The 18,810-nt window shown below is 38.7% G+C and overlaps 1 protein-coding gene across 5 annotated transcripts in view; it reads left to right on the top strand.

Annotated features, from left to right (window-relative positions):
• The window catches only part of TRIO (trio Rho guanine nucleotide exchange factor), a 242,903-nt gene that overhangs the window by 66,253 nt on the left and 157,840 nt on the right, over nucleotides 1–18,810 (top strand). For all 5 annotated transcript variants that reach the window (XM_038125615.1, XM_038125626.1, XM_038125634.1 and 2 more), the window contains exons 2-6: nucleotides 1,963–2,037; nucleotides 8,554–8,668; nucleotides 11,966–12,158; nucleotides 12,800–13,312; nucleotides 16,368–16,490. In XM_038125615.1, coding sequence (XP_037981543.1) covers nucleotides 1,963–2,037; nucleotides 8,554–8,668; nucleotides 11,966–12,158; nucleotides 12,800–13,312; nucleotides 16,368–16,490 — 1,019 coding nt within the window. The remainder of the gene's footprint in view (nucleotides 1–1,962; nucleotides 2,038–8,553; nucleotides 8,669–11,965; nucleotides 12,159–12,799; nucleotides 13,313–16,367; nucleotides 16,491–18,810) is intronic.

Below are 18,810 nucleotides of genomic sequence, written 5' to 3'. Positions count from 1 at the left end.
TGAGAGCCTAGGTGCAAACATGAAAGTAAACCCTGCACTGCTTTGCCAGTCTGGAGTTGCTGTGTAATTGCAAAATACTGTCCATCATGTAGAAACCCTCCATGCTACGTGGTTACCCAAGGAACCAGTTTTCCTGGTCTAGCCTTTCTGAGAATGTGTACTGAATTTTGGGATTGTTTTTGGTCTGTGGTGTCCGTAGAAAAAAACAAAGAACTAGCCAGGGAACTTCCATCTAGCTGGAAATTGATTTGTTTTGTTTTCTTTTATTTGCATTCTGTGAGTGCGGGGACAATGCCCTGGTTGAAGACTTCAGTTATGGTGAACTTGAGGGACCCGTTGCTGACAGACATTTGTCTGCACACCTGTTTTAAAAATCCCCAGTCATGGATAGGCCATAGTCTTCCATAGGCAATCCCGTGTGCTGTTCACAGTTCTTTCCTTTACAAAATTTCTTACTGTCTAGTAAACCTCTTGCTGTAATTCTAAGCTTTTGAATTCTGTAGTCTTTTGTCACCAGTAGGCTTTGTTCTGAGGACTGCCACCATATCTTCCTGCAGTTCTTCACGCAAAACAGTTGCACAGATGATGACATGCAAACACCTGACCATCTTTGTCCCTTGGGTGTTGTGCTTGGTGCACCCTGGGTCTGTTTTGAAGGGCAGTGCCCGCAGCTAGATACTGTAATGGCACAGAAGTCTCAGTATTGCTCTCTGGAGTAGAAAACCTCTGATATAATTTACATACATGATGCCCTGAAGTATAGGTCTTATATTACTTGATGACACTTGTTTGATACCTTCAAGTTTTAGTTTAGAAATGCACAGCTTTTTCATTTAAGCTCAAAACCTGAGACCAAAGGATATGAAGCATTTGGATATTTTGAGGAGGAAGAGTCTTAACAGCACTTTTGTGCTTCAGTAGTTATAGGGAAGCAATGAGCTTCCCACTTACCCCAGCAGAGGTACTTTCTTTGGATATGGGGTTATTTTAAACAACACATGAATCCAAACAGACCAGGAAGGGTTGTACACATAAGTTAGTTGAAGATGTGTCACCCAGTTGTTCTTGTAAGAACAAAATCGGCCTAAATATGACCAATTCTGTATTGTACAGGTGAAATATAATGTAAAAAAATGCTTCCTAAATCTTCCTTGTCAAAGAAGGAAGAATTTCAGAATTTGGCCACAGAATTAGAGTAGTAGAAATAGGAAGCAGAGAGGGAGGGACAAGCTGGTGATGTGCTGCTTTGGAACATTGACTGTAATCACTCACCTTGGGCACTGTATCGTACTCCATGTATGTACAGAGTTAGTATGATAAAATGTCCTCTCAGTTGTGAAATGCTGCTCCTGTCAGGCAGCAGAAAAAAATTCTGCTTACAGAAGTGATTTAAGAAATATTGCCTGTAAATAGTGTTGGGGATTTTTGATGGGTCTTTTTGTGTTTTTTGGGTGGGTTGGGGTTTTTTATGGGGTTTTTTGTTTGGGTGTTTTTGTTTGTTTGTCTTTGTTGTTGTGGGATTTTGGGTGGGGTTTTTGGTTTGGGATTTGGTTTTTTTTGATGGTAATTGTTCTAAGCATGCCTACTTCTTATAGCTTGAGACTCTTCATCCTTGCTGAAAAAAAAAAAAAGTGGGATTTGGAATGCATAAAAGCCACAGGATCCATGTGAAAGTTTTATTAACTGATGAAAAAAGCTAATTCTGGAAGCTTGTTTTCTACTGAGGCTTGCTACCAGGCCATGCTGTTTGTGTTAAGCTGGTCAAAGTGGTGACTTGTCCATTAATATATCTTTAAAGTTTAGTTTATTTTTTGACAGACTTTTATTGTAAGGTTATCTTAATTCCTGTAATCATAACATTCAGAATGTATTCAAAAGGTAAATGTTTTTCAATGAATTCATTAAATGTAGAAGTTGGGCTTGTCTGAATTTTTCACTAATCATCTTCTCTTCTTTTTTCAGGGTTTCGCAAAAATGATGAAATGAAGGCTATGGAAGTATTGCCAATTTTAAAGGAAAAAGTTGCATACCTTTCAGGTACAGTTATTTTCTGCTGTAGAATGCCCAGCTGTGTTGTTAGTAGCATGTAAAATGGTATTTTAAATACTTTCAATATAATTACAAAATTCATGAAATTCTATGGCAGCACTGATTCCTGTTGGATATCCTAAGCATAACATAAGCATTTTGAAAGGCATTAATAAAGGAGGTATTTGTTTTCTTCAGAGTGGAACATTGCTAGTTTTTGTCTTGGTCATGTTAAGTCCTGCATTCCCCCAGCCCCACATCATTATTTACAGCTACTCAGAACCTGCTGTACCAATGTCATATTCCTTTTCTTACTTCTGGTTCTTCTGATGGGGAATTTTACAGACATTTACAGTCCTTGTTATTGACCCATCTGCAGCATATTCTGCAGAAGTATGTCTGTTGCAGAAGTGAACTTCAATTGCCTGTCTTTTGAAGCACGTTTAGTATTTTCTTGGTGAACTGACTTAGCATGTAATTTTAGGTAATTCCAGCATGCACATTGAATTGGTTGGTTACTGAACAAGGAATAGCAGGAGGATTTAAAAGTGGGATTTATATGAGTTGGTGTCATAACATAGTCTATTACTTTATAAGTAACTTTACTTGAATGAGGGGCTGTGGTGCTTATTTTTGCAAACTGCATGTTGGTGTGACTTTCTTTTGGGATTAAACACCATCATTCTCTCGGCCATAATCTTAGTGTCAAATGATTTAGAGGACAGTCTCATATTTGTAAGTGTTTTTTTGGATAATTTTTCAAGAATGCCAAAAGTAAAGCTCTTGTCTTAAATATTAAAACACATAAAATTATTCCTGCAGTCGTACTTTTTAAGAGATTTGCTGTGCATGGATGCTGACGCTTGCAAGTACAGCATATAGTACATAGTACTTTATCCTGTCCACTCTCCTGAGTAAAGTAGAGGTAATAAGTAAAAAGATGTGTGGGTGAAGGTTTTTGTTTGTTTGTTTGTTTGGTTTTTTTTTTTTTGCGTTTCTTTCTTAAAAGTTCCTGGCAACTGTAATGAGCACAACCAGTTTTCCTGGTAGCATAGTAACTTGGAATTGTAGTGCTGGTGAAGACTTTCTTAGAACTCCTATTTTTAGTAGGAAAGAAGAGGAGAAAAGGGGGTTAAGCACAATATTTCAATCCCTCATTAGTTTTTGGACCTTGTCTTATGTCATTGAACGAAAATTAAGTCAGTTTTCACTCCAAAACCTCTGAATTTTTAAGTTGTCTGGTACTTAGTTTAGACCCCTTGAAAGGGACCTGAAAAATGATGGGTTTTTCTAATGTTAATTTGTAAGCAGATGGCATTCTGAAAGGCATTAATTCAGTGAAAGTGAAATGGGCCAAATGAAACATGAAGATAAATTTAAGGGAGTTGATAAATTGTGAACCAGAATAGAGGAGGTGTTGGCAGAAATAAATGATTGCCAACTTGCCTCTGTGAAGGTAGCAACTCCTAATGGAAGAATGGAGCAAACAGCTATGGGCAACAAGACTGGCTAGAACTGATCTGCCAGAATCCATAGTTTCACATTTCCATTGCAAGTGAAACTCAAACGGAATGAGATATATTAGTAGCGCAAATGAATTAGGAAACCCTTAAGTACAACAACCTGCAACAATACTCTTCAGTGTTCTCCCCCTTCCCCCAAAAAGGTACCACCACCACTAGGACCTAACCACTGTGCAACTAGAGCTGTCAAGCTTTCTACCTGGGAACACAAAGATATTTTTTCATTTGGTTTACTGAACAGATTTTCACCTCACTGAGAAGTAAACTGCTTGAGTATTGGATGTCTTACTGCATGAAATAGTTACATCTCTAGGCTTTTCTATGAAGTCCAAATAGAATCTTGGATGCATTTTTTTGTGTTAAGTTTAAACTGAAGCATGTCAAAGTACAAATACTCTCATATCTCTACACATACGCAAGCAAGGAGAGCATTTTCTTGCAAGGTGCAGTTATCTTGGTTTCCTATAAAGACATAGCCCTTGGTAACTTGTCTTGCTATAAAAGCCAACTGTTTAGCTTTCTTTACCGGAGTATTTGTAACTAGGTTAAAAGGCATTTCTCTAAAAAGGTGAACTACTCAGTCTGTTGGATTTTAGTTCCATTTGGAGGCCATTTAGAATACTGCTGTTAGTGATGTGCACTGAACAGAAATGATGCATGTTAGGTGACTCACGTGAGTTATCGGATAGAAGTTTGTGTGACACACTTTGGCATAAACAGAATACCTCAATAGTGGGGTGTGGTGGTGTATCAAAGGAAATGGATTAAAATGGAAGTGTTATTGATGAAAGCAGTAGTAGTGTAGTATGTTTTTGTTCAACATTAATAGGAGGTTGAGTTGGATAGAGACTATTGCAAGACAGGAAATTCCCAGTGATGCCTCATGCATTGTTGCTTTTAACTTTCCTGTTTGTGTATGACACAGGAGCATCAGGAACAAAGGAAATGAGAGTTAGTTATTGTAAAAGGCCTAAGAAAGCTGTCATTAGAGCTGATGAAAAAAATCCCAAGTCTTAGGGACTTTTAAAAATATTATTGTTTGCAATTTTGCCACCTGTTTTATGACTGGATAGTCAAGTTCTTTTCATCTAAAATCAAGGTTGTATTAATTTATTACTCATCTAGGCCTGGTGTTTGTATAACAAAGTTTGTCTCTGATGTACAAAAGTTTCAGGATATGATTTATCAGAAATTTACCCACCATTTTTAAAAATGGGCTTCTTCTGTGACATACGTGGAGCTGGAGCCAACACAACTGGCGTCCAGAATGACATAAAAGTGCCATATTAAGAAACTGCATGATACAAGAGTTGCAGCATGGGAAAGGCCTGGAGGACTGGTCTGAGGTGACTGCATGTAACAAAGCATTTGCTTAAAAAGCTTAGAGAGTATTAAAGACAATTCAGCTTATGCTTTCGCCTGCTAGCTGCTGCTTGTTAAAGAATATCCACCCTAAGCAATTGTGTTACTTTTTCTGGGGGGCTGGAGTTAGTAGCACTTACCAGTTGAAACTGGTAGATCCAAAGGTAGTGGCCTATGGTGCAATAAGGAAAGCATTAAGGGCTGTAGCAGACTGTTAACTACTCTTGGTAGCCTTGGAGCCCAGTGATGGCTCTGGAACTCAGCAGGGGCCTTGGCTGTTGGACTCTGTCTTGTCATTTGTCATTCTTTTTTCTTACAACTGCTGTCTTGTTTTTTTTCCTTCATTTGCTATGTAAAAATCCTCAAAGCTCTCTGCTTGGCCAGTGAGTCAGGATGGTCAAGACTTGCCTTTCTCCATTAGAATGAAACAATTCAATTTTTCATATTATGTCTCACTTAAGAGGGTCATGGAAGATAAAGATATGAATTTCCTTTTAAATTCTGCTTTCTGGCATTGTAGTTGATGGAGATTCAAAGATGCTTTTGCCTCCTTTGAGTTTCATTTAGTGTCTGACAGGGAGCATGTCCAGTGTAGACAATCTCTAGAGACTTTGACAGCCAGGTTCAGTGTCTTTGCCAAACACACACTAACTGTGTTGGAGAGGATAGTGATAAATTTTTGAGTGACTTGTATAATTTATTATTTTTATATTTTTAAATCTTCTCTTTGCCTTCCTTTCTAAGTGATTTTTGAAAAACTTTGTTTAGCGGCATGGAATTACAATGAGAAGCTGATTTGAAATGAGAAATTCTGGGCTGAAGATAGTGTTTTTCGGCGTTTCCATGGGACAGGAAAAAACAGTCCACACATCTGTAGTTGAAAATGTCCATGTGAAATTCAGCTTGCAAGAATCTGTCTATTATAGAAGTGTTGATAAAGACATCCTACTGGGCTTGAATTTGGTCTTTAGCAATAGTAACATTTTGTTGTCACTAGTAAGGGGTTGGATATAAAATTATGTTTTACTATTCAACTACAGCAAGTCTGTGTAATTTTATGGCTGAGATGAATGCATTTAAGTGGAACCACTTACGTCAGATTTTTTGCCTTATATATTAGGTGGATTCAGAATTTCCTGTGTTGCTAACAAAATTAAAAACTATAAGGTGACAATTGGGAATCTGCAAATCAGAACAGGATAAAAATACAAAATAAATGCTTAAATAGTTTCCATCCGCACCATCTACATATTGAGTGTGAAATATTATACACGTAAATGCTCCTAGTAATTAATTTAATCCTTGAATTACTAGATAGTTTAGGTTGGAAAAGATGTTTAAGAGGTCTTAAAGGTCTTTGATTCTGGCCCTTTACCTGGAACTGCCAAGTCTACCACTGACCATGTCCCCAGGTGCTGCATCTGCCCGCCTTTTAAATACCACCAGGGATCGTTACTCAACCCCTTCCCCAGGCAACCAGTTGTCTAATGCTTGACAACTCTTTTGGTGAAGAAATTTTTCCTGATATTTAAACATTCCCTGGTGCAACTTGAGGTCATTTCCTCTCATCTTGTCACTTGTTACCTTGTAGAAGAGACCAACACTCACTGCACTGCTGCTTCCTTTCAGGGAATTGTAGAGAGCAGTAAGGCGTCCCCTGAGCCTCCTTTTCTCTATGCTAAACAATCCCAGCTCCCTCAGAGGTTCCTCACAAGCCTTGTTCTCCAAACCCTTCACCAGCTCTGCTTCCCTTCCCTGGACACACTCCAGCACTTCAGTGTCCTCCTTGTGGTAACTGGGCCAAGAACTGGACACAGGATTCGAGGTGTACCCTCACCAGTGCCAAATACAGGGGGACAATCACTGCCCTGGTTCTGCTGGCCACACTATTCCTGACACATGCCAGGGTGCCATTGGCCTTCTTGGCCACCTGGACACACTTCTGGATCCTGTTCAGGTGTTGTCAATCAGCACCTCCAGATCCTTTTCCACTAGGCAGATTTCCAGCCTCTCTTCCCCCAGCCTGTATCACTGTCTTGGTTGTTGTGACCCAAGTGCAAGTTCCAGCATTTGGCCTTGTTCAGCCTCATACTAGTGACCTCAGCTCATCAATCCACTCCTGCCCAACCTGGCATCACGTGCAAACTTCCCCTTTATTCTTATCCATATACAGTCTTGTTGCCGTCATTAAACTCCAGACAATCATAACACTCCTAATGTTCAGGGCTACCTTGCCAACTCTCCTTCCTTGTCTATCCCTTCTGAAGGGTTTACAGCTATCCATTGTAGCATCCCAGTTGTGCAAATCATCCCACCATGTTTCCATGATGACAGCTATGTCTCAGTTTTCCTGCTGCCTAATGGCTTCCAGCTCCTCCTGTTTGTTGCCCAAGCCATGTTCATTGCTGTAGATGCGCTTCAATTGGGCTATTAATTCTGTCACCTTTTTTGGGGCAGAAGCCCTAATTCCTACATGACCATTCTCCAGTGCTTCCATGCTTTCTGACACATCAGTATCACAGAAACATTTGGCTGCTGCATGGATCTCTTTTCCTACCTCCTGTGAGATGGCAGACTTAAAGACCTTGCTAGTTCACCATTCCTCAGATATTGGTGTTCTGCCTCCACGCTGATTTCTAGTGAGTGTGGCTTTATCAAGTCTAGCCTACAGCTCTTTCAGTGAGTCCTGATAATTCCTTTGCAAAGATCCTTTTCCTCCTTTTAGGCAGGTGTACCTTGTCTGTCACCAGCAGGCTCAATGTCATATAAACCGACCCATGATCAGAAAACCCAAAAATCTCCCAGTGACGCCAGGCTCGGAGCCAGGTATTGATCTGATGGCTCTGCCCATTATCATTCCCTGCAACAGGAAGCACAGAGAAAGCACTACCTGTGCTCCTGCTCCTCCAACCAAGGCTTTCAGGGAGAGACTTCAATGACATCTCTTTTGATTGCCCTTGGGCTTCTTATTGCAATTTCTTGCTTTTTCCCTGAAGTATGGAGTTAATAATAATGGGTCTTCCCAAGGGCCATACCAGTGTTAGGAAGCTTTCTCATCATATATTTAACCTTGGGCCCAGGGAGGCAGCAGGCTTCCCGAAGAAGTTGGCACACTGGGCCTTTGTTTCCTTCAGAAGGGAGTCTCCTATGACAATGATCCATCTGTCTTCAACCTACTCACCTCCTCCCTGAGCTCTGTCACTAAGCGGAGGAGCTCCTCTACCTGGCACACCTCCCACAGCTGTGATCTCTGCTGCCATATCATCTAAATACTTGCCTCCAAAGTAGCATAATTCTGTATTTAAATTAAATCTGTACAATTGCTGAGTCAAAAATTAAATACATAACAGAGTGCCATTGCTGGAGATGTCACACTACCAGTCAAACTTGAAGGTGACTGTAATGTCTAATGTAATGCTCTGGTTATTTTTTGTTTCAGTGTATTTGGCATTTGCTTTCTCACTGTAGGAATTGTGGCAATATGCTGATCAATACTCCCAAAATTCAATCCTAAGGTCTCAAAGTGGCAATGTTGGCATTTAAGTTGAAATCACTTTTTAAAAAGTAGATACTGAAAACTCGTTCTGCAAAAAATAATTTTGTTATGCTGTGGGGTCTTCTAACATTTTTAATTTTTCAGGTGGCAGAGATAAGCGTGGAGGTCCCATTCTAACATTTCCAGCTCGTAGTAATCACGACAGAATACGGCAAGAAGATCTTAGAAGACTAATTTCGTATCTAGCGTGTATTCCTAGGTAAGCGATTCTCTGTTAACCTCTGAGGCTGTATAACAAAATAAATGGATCATGTTGCAGTACTCCCACAAGCTAGCAGGCTGAGTGAGTTAATAACATGAGCAAATCAATACCAAGTTTTGTCATTTGCTATTTTCAAATGGGTTTCTGGAAGAGAAATAATTACTCTGCCTTGTAAAAGGAAGGCAGCTGGCAGAAGGGCTGGTGTGCTTTAGCTAAAAGTAGTTTGTGTCTCGGAAATGGCACTGCCACGCCACATTGGTATCGCTGTGTTGAAGACTGCAAATACAACTCAAAGGCTTTCAGTACATCAATAATTACAAGCATGCTGGTCATCCTTCACCATATGCCTTGTGTGGAATGCAGTCAGCACAGGACTCCTAACTGTTATTTGTGTTAGATAAGTCATAGTGTCCTGATATAGCATGGAAATATTGAGGAGAAAGGTATGGGAAATTGCTTGTAAAGGTCTCAGGTAAACCTGTGGAGTCGTCTGTGAAAGTACTGATATCAGCATTGCATTATCAGCAATTCAACCTAGAATTGAACTGTTTAAATAAATTGGCAGAAGTCAATTCCCAAATCCAGTGCTATTGTGTGTACGCATATATACACTCCCATATATATATATATATATATATATGAGATACTTCAAGCAAAAGTTACATATTTTGTATGTATCTAAAAAGCGTTCCTTCATACAGAACTTCGCTTTCTTTAGTAATCAAGTTGGGAACAAAAATGATCCTAAGACTCTGGCTTTAGATCCATCTTGGAACCTTCCAGCATTTGTTTCAGGCTGGAGCAGTGCTGACTGTGCTTGACTCTGTTTGTCTACGACCACAGGCAACAGTTGTCATTACAGTTGAAAAAAATTCCTTGGACAACATCCCTGAGTGCAATATCTTCCATGTTTGTGTAATGTGCTAATTTACTGAGAATCTTTGCACTTGATATAATCAAATATCAGTTTCTGACTGAGAAAGGTGGTTTCATAAAAGTAACTTCAAGGCATCTGTCTGAGAGAATACATGGCCTCCTTTTTGTGAAGTTAACTGGGAGACTCAGGGGACTTAGAGAAAAGAGAACAGGAAGAAGGCTTGAAATTTTTACTCTCATATTTGAATGGTGAGATGTATTCTAGCCATCTAGAGCTTCAAGTTGCTAGATAAGTTTATAGACAAATATGCATCAAAATGTGTCCAAGAATTTTTTATAGATAATCAGGGCAGGAAACAGTCTTCCTCTGGCAAAAGGTGTATGTTAGTTAGCTTAGATCAATAAATCTAAAATTAAAAGAAAGTTAGTGCATGTTTTATAATCTTTAGGCAAGGCAAACTTTTGAGAATAGAGGGAGCTTTATCAAAAGTAAGACTTGTTTTCATGCAAGTCTTGTTTAAGGGACTCATTATGCAACTCTAGCTAAGTAGAAGTCCCAATTGGTACAAATATCCCTGATCTTTTGGGTTGTCTGTTATTTGTCGCAGTACTGTTACTTGATGTAGCTGACGAATCACAGGTATCAGTTGTTTGGCAAGAGATCTAAATCTTAAATTGACTCAACCTCACAATTTTACTGATTTTACAATTCATCTGATTTAAAAATACAACTGAACTTATGTCATCGCCACAGAGTGGGCCAGATATTTTAGTGTAGTTCAGGCCTACCAACACATGACCTTGGCTCCCTAGAACAAATCTTGTGATCCTTGACCAAAAGACATTCAGCTCCATGATGGAGCACACAGCCGCACTTTGGACACCCCAGAAGATACATGCCATGTGAATTAGTGGCAAGCACTCCTGTGCAATCCTCAGTTTGGTAGGATAGGGATGGGCTGAGCTGCACTCTTGCTGCTATTTGGCCTTTCAGTGATGGGTCTATCTTTAAGATAGTAGTTGTTTTTTTCCTTGAATTCTGGGATGATTTTAGAAAACATTTTCACCATGGTCAGAAAAATGTACGTTGTAGTCTACATGTATGCCAAGCTAGTTACTTGTAATGTATTTTGCTTCTGCCATTGCTGTTTTTGGCATTCCTATGGGCAGGTGGGAGAGCCAGCATTTATCATGATAAATTCATTTTTTGAAATGTTGCGGGATGTTTATTCTTTCTTCTTTTCCCTAGCTTTAAACTTTTCAAAGTTAAAAAAAACCTTCCCCTTCTGAGGAACCCATGTTATCACTTCTTCCAGATCTCCTATAGCAGTCATAATCCATCTTTCTGCAATGTGACCCATAAGACTGAGTAAAATGTGCTAGTGAAGCTTCCCTGCCTCTTGGACATTCCAAAAACCCCACCACATGAACTCTTGAATGGCATTAGAATTAGTCACATCCCTGAAAGTGACTCATACTCAAACAATGGACATTTGATACTTTTTGATAGTATATTGGCAATGATGCATTGATTTTGAAATGTTTTCCTTCCTGTGGTCATACTACATGGTCATGTAGCAAATTCTGCTGGAAGAAAATCAGAGTTTCTGGTGGTGGGGGTAATTGTCACTTTTGATCAGTGGCAAGAACTAAATATACGGAAGATATTGATGAAAAGAAATTAAATTTTCCATTCTCAGAGGGAGTGCTGGAGAATTTGAGTGCAAGGTCTGTCAACTTTTGGACAGCAAAATTGAGCTCAAATTTTGTAGAAACAGATTGATGTGGTTTTCTTCACAACCATAAAATACTGTGTTGTCCTTTAACTATTCACAAATCAATCCTGTTGCAAAAGAAATTGTCAATAAATGGGTGTCTTTCCTCTGCAGACTCTAACTCTCAGATAAAATGGTTCTAAATCTGAGACAGTTTGAAAAAGTTGCGAAGTGGTAGGTAAGAACAGTTTGCCATCTTCTGTCTTTTTAGAGGATCCCCATAATCATTAGAAGGACATGAATATTATCATCAGTCAAATAAGTGTGTGTCTATTCTGAAGAGTAAATTTTAAATGTATTAGATATTGCTGCTTTAGGAAATGATAGGTTTACCGTGTATGTAAGGTGAGGGAGAAACAAGTCTGGACGATGAATCATCATGAATATAAACAGTGAAAATGAAAGTGAAGATAATGGCAGAATATCAAATCAGCAACAGATATACAGCTGTCCCCCACAAGGAGTTTGGCATGGGGATGAAAGAAGCATCTTGAGAGGTTTGTGAGATCTGCTGTATATGGTCAGCTAGTAGTCAGCAGTGAGACCCTGAGGAGACCATGTTCATTAGACAGTGTGGTGCAGTTGAGTGTTGTGATGGAAATTGAAACACTTGCTTGATTACCTTTCCTTCTGTTTTCTGCAGTGAAGAAGTATGTAAACGAGGATTCACCGTCATTGTAGATATGCGTGGGTCAAAATGGGACTCCATAAAGCCTCTGCTGAAGATTTTACAGGAATCCTTTCCATGTTGTATTCATGTTGCACTGATAATCAAGCCAGACAATTTCTGGCAGAAACAGAGGACTAACTTTGGCAGCTCTAAGTTTGAGTTTGAGGTAATTTCCCCTATGGTATAGAAATTTATATTTATTTTGTGATTTAAAATATTCTCACTAATGATCAGCACCTTGAAAACTCTCAGATAAACTATATTCTGGCTGGAAGGGGAGGCACTTTAGACAAATGGTGCTAGAAGAAATGTGATTTTCTTCATGTATTTAAGCTAGGTAATTGTGTATATTGTTGTTTATATTCTTTTTGTAAGCTCAAGAAAGATTGAATTAGGTTTTCCCCCTAATGATAAAAACTTAGGTTTTGTCTCTTTGTTATCTTAGTTTGCATTATGGTATTATTGCTATCTCCAGAATCCAGAGGAAATCAGCTTAATGAACCTTGCTGTTATCCTCCTGCAGCTTTGCAATATGCTAAGTCAAAACTTAAAACAGTAATCAAAAGAGTGGTTGCTGTTTTGTTCTTAAATGTAGTGAGATAAGAAAAAAATGTGGGAAAATACCTGCAAGACCTCCTGTCTTCTGCTGATTAGAACTGATACTTGAAATGTGTGAGAAAAGTTGTCTTGTGGACTTCATGAGCAAAATTATCAACTCTTACAAAAAGAAAAGTGAAAATTTGAAAGGAAATTTGAAATTCATTTCAGCAACAGCATTGTTTTCTTTCCATTTTTATTTTTTTTTAGACAAATATGGTGTCTCTGGAAGGCCTTACCAAAGTAGTTGATCCTTCTCAGCTAACCCCAGAATTTGATGGCTGTTTGGAGTACAACCATGAGGAGTGGATAGAAATCAGAGTTGCCTTTGAGGACTACATTAGCAATGCAACCCATATGCTGTCCAGACTGGAGGAACTTCAAGATATATTGTCAAAAAAGGAAATGCCTCAGGACCTGGAAGGTGCTCGCAATATGATAGAGGAGCATTCACAATTAAAAAAGAAAGTCATTAAGGCCCCTATCGAGGACCTTGATGTGGAAGGACAAAAGCTGCTCCAGCGGATACAGAGCAGTGATAGCTTTCCCAAAAAGAACTCTGGGTCAGGGAATGCAGACTTACAGAACCTTTTACCCAAAGTGTCCACCATGCTGGACAGGCTGCACTCAACACGGCAGCATCTGCATCAGATGTGGCATGTGCGGAAATTGAAATTGGACCAATGCTTTCAGCTCAGGCTGTTTGAGCAGGATGCTGAAAAGGTAAGGATTGAGCGAGGAGACTATAAATGGCCGATACTTGACAGACTTGGTAACTGAAAATAGTATTTTTTGTCTTTGAAATGAATCACTGGCCTTTTAATGAGAAATAAGGGGCCTCTTGATTGAGAGGCACTCAGAGTCTTCTGGAGTAAGGGGCGTGGGATAGTACTTCTAAGCTGTAAGGAACACAGGAAGCTCTTACCAAAGAAAATTGTAACTGCTAATGACTTCAGAGTACTTATTTTGTTAAACATTTTTTCCATACAGATGCTTTTGTATGCATTACTTTATAAATACAGATGATTACAGACTACATTGGTCTTCTTTTGAGTGATCTTTGGGAAGTGAGTGACAGGCAGTCAACAAAGCCTGAAGAGGCTGACATGGGGAACTGCTTCATTGATGCAGGGTTTGAAGTCCCAGGCTAAAAAATGATGTATCTCTTCTGACAGTGCATATGTCATTAATAGGGAACTGAGTGATTTCAGAATGTTTCAGGCTAACCAGTCCCTTCAGATGAGAAAGCCCTTGATTGTCATAGAATTTGAAGAGGAAGTATGGCAGGCAGATCACTTTTAGATGAGCTCAAATTAGGTCTATTTTCATGTAGAATGGTTTTGCAATCACTTATTATTGACTTGTTACCATGGAACAAATAGCTTTAAGGAAGGGTGGGAATTTTTTCTCTGGGACTAGTAGTAACTAGATTATGCAGTCAAGTGGTAAGTATGTTTTTTGTCAGAGCTTAAAGTACTCAGATTTCTTGAAGTATTTTACATAAGATTGCCTGAACTGCATGAGACCAACGGTCCATGTTGAACCAGTGTTCTGCTCTCCAGCAGCTGTCACTAGCAGATGCATGGGGAAGAGTAAAAGCAGAACAAACATATAAAAACTTAACTTCTTGCTTCTTTATTTGTATTCTTCACCCATACTTTCCCTTACCCTCGTCCTTTCAACTTTCTTTACACTACTGTAATGTTTTCTGCTGTGTTTAAAAAATAAATTATTCTTTAAAAGTACCATTTAAAGCAAATGTTTACTGGATGGTATAGCTGAAAATAGTAGGAGTATATAGTACATGTCTCTACATGTAGAGAGTTGGAAAAAAGATGAAACTATTATCTATTTCTAAAATTATTTGGTAAATAATGGGAACTGTTGTTCTAGTGTTGCTCTTTCAGACCCAAATGCATTTTATCAACCTTGCAGCCACTTCATTACAGCATTAATTGTTCTGCATTATAGCATATCTTTCAGTATCATATGAGCACCATCAAAATCCATTTTGGTAATTTTCTCCTATTTTATCAAATTGATTGCATAACTCGGGCTTTAACAAACTTCTTGTGAAATACTTGAGCCTGTAGAATTGGCCTCTCTCCTGCCATATGGTTGCATAAGCTCCTATCAGTGTTTTCTATGTTTCTGATTCCAGGAATAAGTCTATATTAAATTAACACATCTTTCTTTCAAAAGGGAAATATTAGGCACCTCAAAATGATGTTGACAGCAGCTATTATACCTGGGACAGTTTTTCTCTCATTAGCCAGTAAAAAGATCAAAAAGAAGGTTTGTGTAGTATCGCAACTCACTTTTGGATTAAGACCCTTGCTTAATCTACTTGCAGCCTGTATTTTTACTGCTTGTGTCAGATTAGATTTCACAGCTCATGATGTTTTTATCAGTGTATGTCTGTATTTTACTAAAATGTGGGAAAGGATGGGATCTTTGTTGGAAAGAAAAAGGCTATTGCATGGGAAGAAATAAACGTGTTCCTTTTGGAGGACTTGCTCAATTCAGTGCAAGAATTTTGGACTGGTTCAGAAGAAGAGAAGGCAAAAAAGGGACAAGGTGAGAGGGAATCTGATTGAAATTGCCCCTTTTAAGCATCTGAAGGCAGCAAATTCAAGTGACCTAGAGGAGGATGGTCACAAGCAGTACCAGTGTCTGTTTTGAATAATGTTCTAACACATTTTCATGAGTTTTAGGTAAGAAGCTTCAAATTTTAGGAGTATGTGATCAACTGTCTCAGTTATCTAAACTTCAAAAGTTTGGTTTACAGTCCTTACCATATTGTGGTCTGCTTATAATTTAGTTTGTCATGGACTTGGGACAAATACTGGACTTGATAATGTTGTTCTGTTAGCCAGCATATTTGGAAAGATCTTTAAAAGGATACTTCCTGCTTACTGCTACTGTTTTTTCCTGGACAATCTATTTCAGCTTATCCAGAGAGCAGGTGGTGTGTCTCTTTTGCTGAGATACAGCAAAGATTTCAAGACCATTGTGAACAGGTGGGGTGTTGAACAGCTCTTTGCTGTGTTGCTTGGTCTTTGAAAATTTTGTCTTCCAGTGCCACTGTTAACATACCCATGTGCCTTCATTGATGACCATTGTCACATAAGGTCTCTCCTAAAAGTTTTTTTAATATTAAAATACTCCTTTTTTTCTTTTTAAAAACAAGCATATTTAAAGATTATTCTTAAATTTCTCTGGAGGAAGGTAACTCTGTGCTCACATATACTTTTAATAATTCTTCTAGAAACAGAATACTTGTTTTCAAATCTGCTGTAAACTTAAGAACTAAAAATATTAAACTAGCTGGGAAGTACTTGATCAGCATGAAAGAATTTATATTTAATTTCCATGAGTTGCCATTTTCATTCTAAACTGCTAAGCTGCTGATGTCAATAAGTGCTGACACTAGAGAATGTATAAGCTTGGCAACTCAGGGCTGTGCTCCAAGTCTGTTTGTTTACTATGGCTTCTTTGTAATAATGAAGGTTGTGATTATGGCATTACAGTAGCTTGTTGAGATAAACACCTGTAGTAAAGATAACAGTAATAGCCTCAGCTGTTTCATCCAAAAAGACAGGTTTCAGCAATGATTGAGTTAAAATATACAATAACTTACAATGGACAGAGCATCAGTGTTAATTTTCATGGCCTTAGACTCTGTATTCTGTGCTCATAGGTATCTTACATTACTTGTCCATTATTTCTGCCGTAACAAATTATTGAACTTTCTTCTTTCCTTAATATTTTCGTGTAGATGTTTGACTGGATCACACACAACAAAGGTCTGTTTCTGAACAGCTACACAGAGATTGGAACCAGTCACCCCCACGCGATGGAACTTCAGACACAGCACAATCACTTTGCCATGAACTGCATGGTAAGAACAGGCCTCCCTGCGCAGACGTGCTGGCTATTTGTTCTGTGTTAAGGTAGAATTTGTAAGTGCATAAACGCAGATCATTCCTTCTTTACAAGTAGTGGAAATTTGGTTTTGAGCTGTGAGGTTATAAAACACAATGGAGGAAAATAAAGGGTGGTCAGGTACAGAGGAGCTGTGATAAAGCACCAAAATTATTTTGACAAATGGCAGTGTTCAACATGACCTCAGCACCTCTCAAATATAAGTGTCCAAGCATCTAGAACCTGGGATGTGTCTTTGAGTACTACCTTGGGTCTTGTAGAAAATTTCAGAGAATCATGTGTAATACAGATTTCAGCCGTCCATTCTGAAAGAAATAGCTCTCAGGATCTTCTGAGGCGATTTCAACTCAGACAAAAAGTTCTGAGAAGTAACTTAGCCTGGTGTAGTAATTCTCCATGGTTTCAAGAAGATATTTCTCATTTTCGGCGCAGCAGAAGGGAGATAAGACAATTTTTTTTGTCAAAGATGATCAGTAGGCTTTAAAGAAAATTGGATTTTAACTGGCAGTGAGTGAAAGCTATTTACTTTCAGTTTCATGAATTGCTGTTTGAACAGGGGAACAAAATTCTGCAGTACATTTTAGATCCTTAACACACTGTAGGTGTTTAAATAACCTTGGGAGTCTGGGCCTAAGTCCAGTTCCTGTTTGCTAGATCAATGAAGGAAGAACACTACCAGTCTTGTTACAAATTAACATTCTTGGCAGTCCAAGGATGGGAATTGAATTAAAGTATGGTTGAAATAATGAACTCTTGCAAGAGGATTTTTCTGTAGAACAGGAAAGTGGCAAAATGAATTTACCTAGGTTATGTGTGCTTGCAGAAGTAATGGAAGGACTAGTAAGGCAGCTCTTGTGTATGGTGTAGCTGGAGGTAAGACAGTAGGAGACACAATTAGAGCAGGCACATTTTCTTCTTTTGCAACTCAGGTCTGTTTCCAGAATGTTAAAAGAATTAAAATCAATATGAACTTTCTGAAAAGAGTAAAGCAAATGCTAGTGAACTTTGCAAATAAGTTATGTAACATCATATATGGTTTTGACCATTAGGTCTGGTTCACAGCATGGGGAATTGCTGCCTTATGGAGCACTTTGTTGTTGTTCTTCACTGCTCTGCATATGAAGTAGAGCAGAAGGAAACAAAGGATGCCAGTAGGTGTCATTGACATGAGATAACTTTTGGAACTTAGTAATTTTGAGTGGCCTTCCACACAATTCTTGGGGTTGCATTCTAAAGGTTAAATTCTTCTGTAAGCCTGTCCTCATATTAGTCACTATTGTAGTCTTTTCTTCAAAATGGGTGACTTTTTATTCTTTTTCCTTCTTTTAGACTGTTCAGATGCTATCAACACTAGGAAGCACTTGAGCAATGCAGCATAATCCTTCCTGCTCTGTGTTAGCTATTAGTCTTTTCCTGTTAATCTCTCCTTTGCCTTTAGTTGTCAAATGCATTAATTACAGGGGATTTTTTCTCAGCCTGCAAAATGTTTTCTTAAAACTTACAAGGAGCAGCTTAAATTTGGGGTAAATTAAGCTGTCCAAACATTTGAAAGGATAACATCAAGCTGCATTTTTTTCTGTAGCATAGCCCCCCCAGCAGGGGTTCTCTGCCATGGAATAGGAAAATGTAAATTCAGTATGATTGGTCCCTGGTTTTGATTTAAGCAGCATTCAGATTATCTGGGTTTTATTTGGTTAAATGGCAAAAGCCTTTCATATAGATTAAGGGCAAAGATTAAACTGAATGTGACATAAAAAATGACGTGAACTGATTGAATTTTGGCAGGCCTTATTTTTCATTAGCTTTCAACTGGAAAAATGTGGGGCAGTCTTAACTCCTGCAACCACATTCAGCTTCTCCCTGACCACTCTCCACATACACTCTGTGCTTAACAAGCTGCTGTTTGTTCACTCTTCATGTCAGTGTAACTCCTCAGTAATCAAAGTGGATTTAAGGTGTCTTGTGTGAGTACTCTAACACCAGAAGTAAAATTTAACTTTTAACCTGTCTGCAACCATGTGAAGTGATTCATTTGGACAGAATAGAGGGACGGAGAAAGACAACTGTGTATAAGCTTTATTTATTGCAGGAGATTTTGAAGGCTTTTCATTGTGTTCCTAATTGGACCTTAATAGGTCTTGCTTTCTAGTCAATTTTCTGAGGCTCACTTGAGGTAGGGAAGAACTGTTCGAAGGATAAATGCTCCCCAAGCAGCTAAATCTTAACTGCTTGCACTTGCTCATAGCTTAACTCTGATAATTGATGTTGCAGCTGCT

Source organism: Motacilla alba, chromosome 2 (genome assembly GCF_015832195.1).
Source record: "Motacilla alba alba isolate MOTALB_02 chromosome 2, Motacilla_alba_V1.0_pri, whole genome shotgun sequence".
In the NCBI taxonomy this organism is placed as follows: Eukaryota; Metazoa; Chordata; class Aves; order Passeriformes; family Motacillidae; genus Motacilla; species Motacilla alba.
This window is presented reverse-complemented; position numbering and strand designations above follow the sequence as displayed.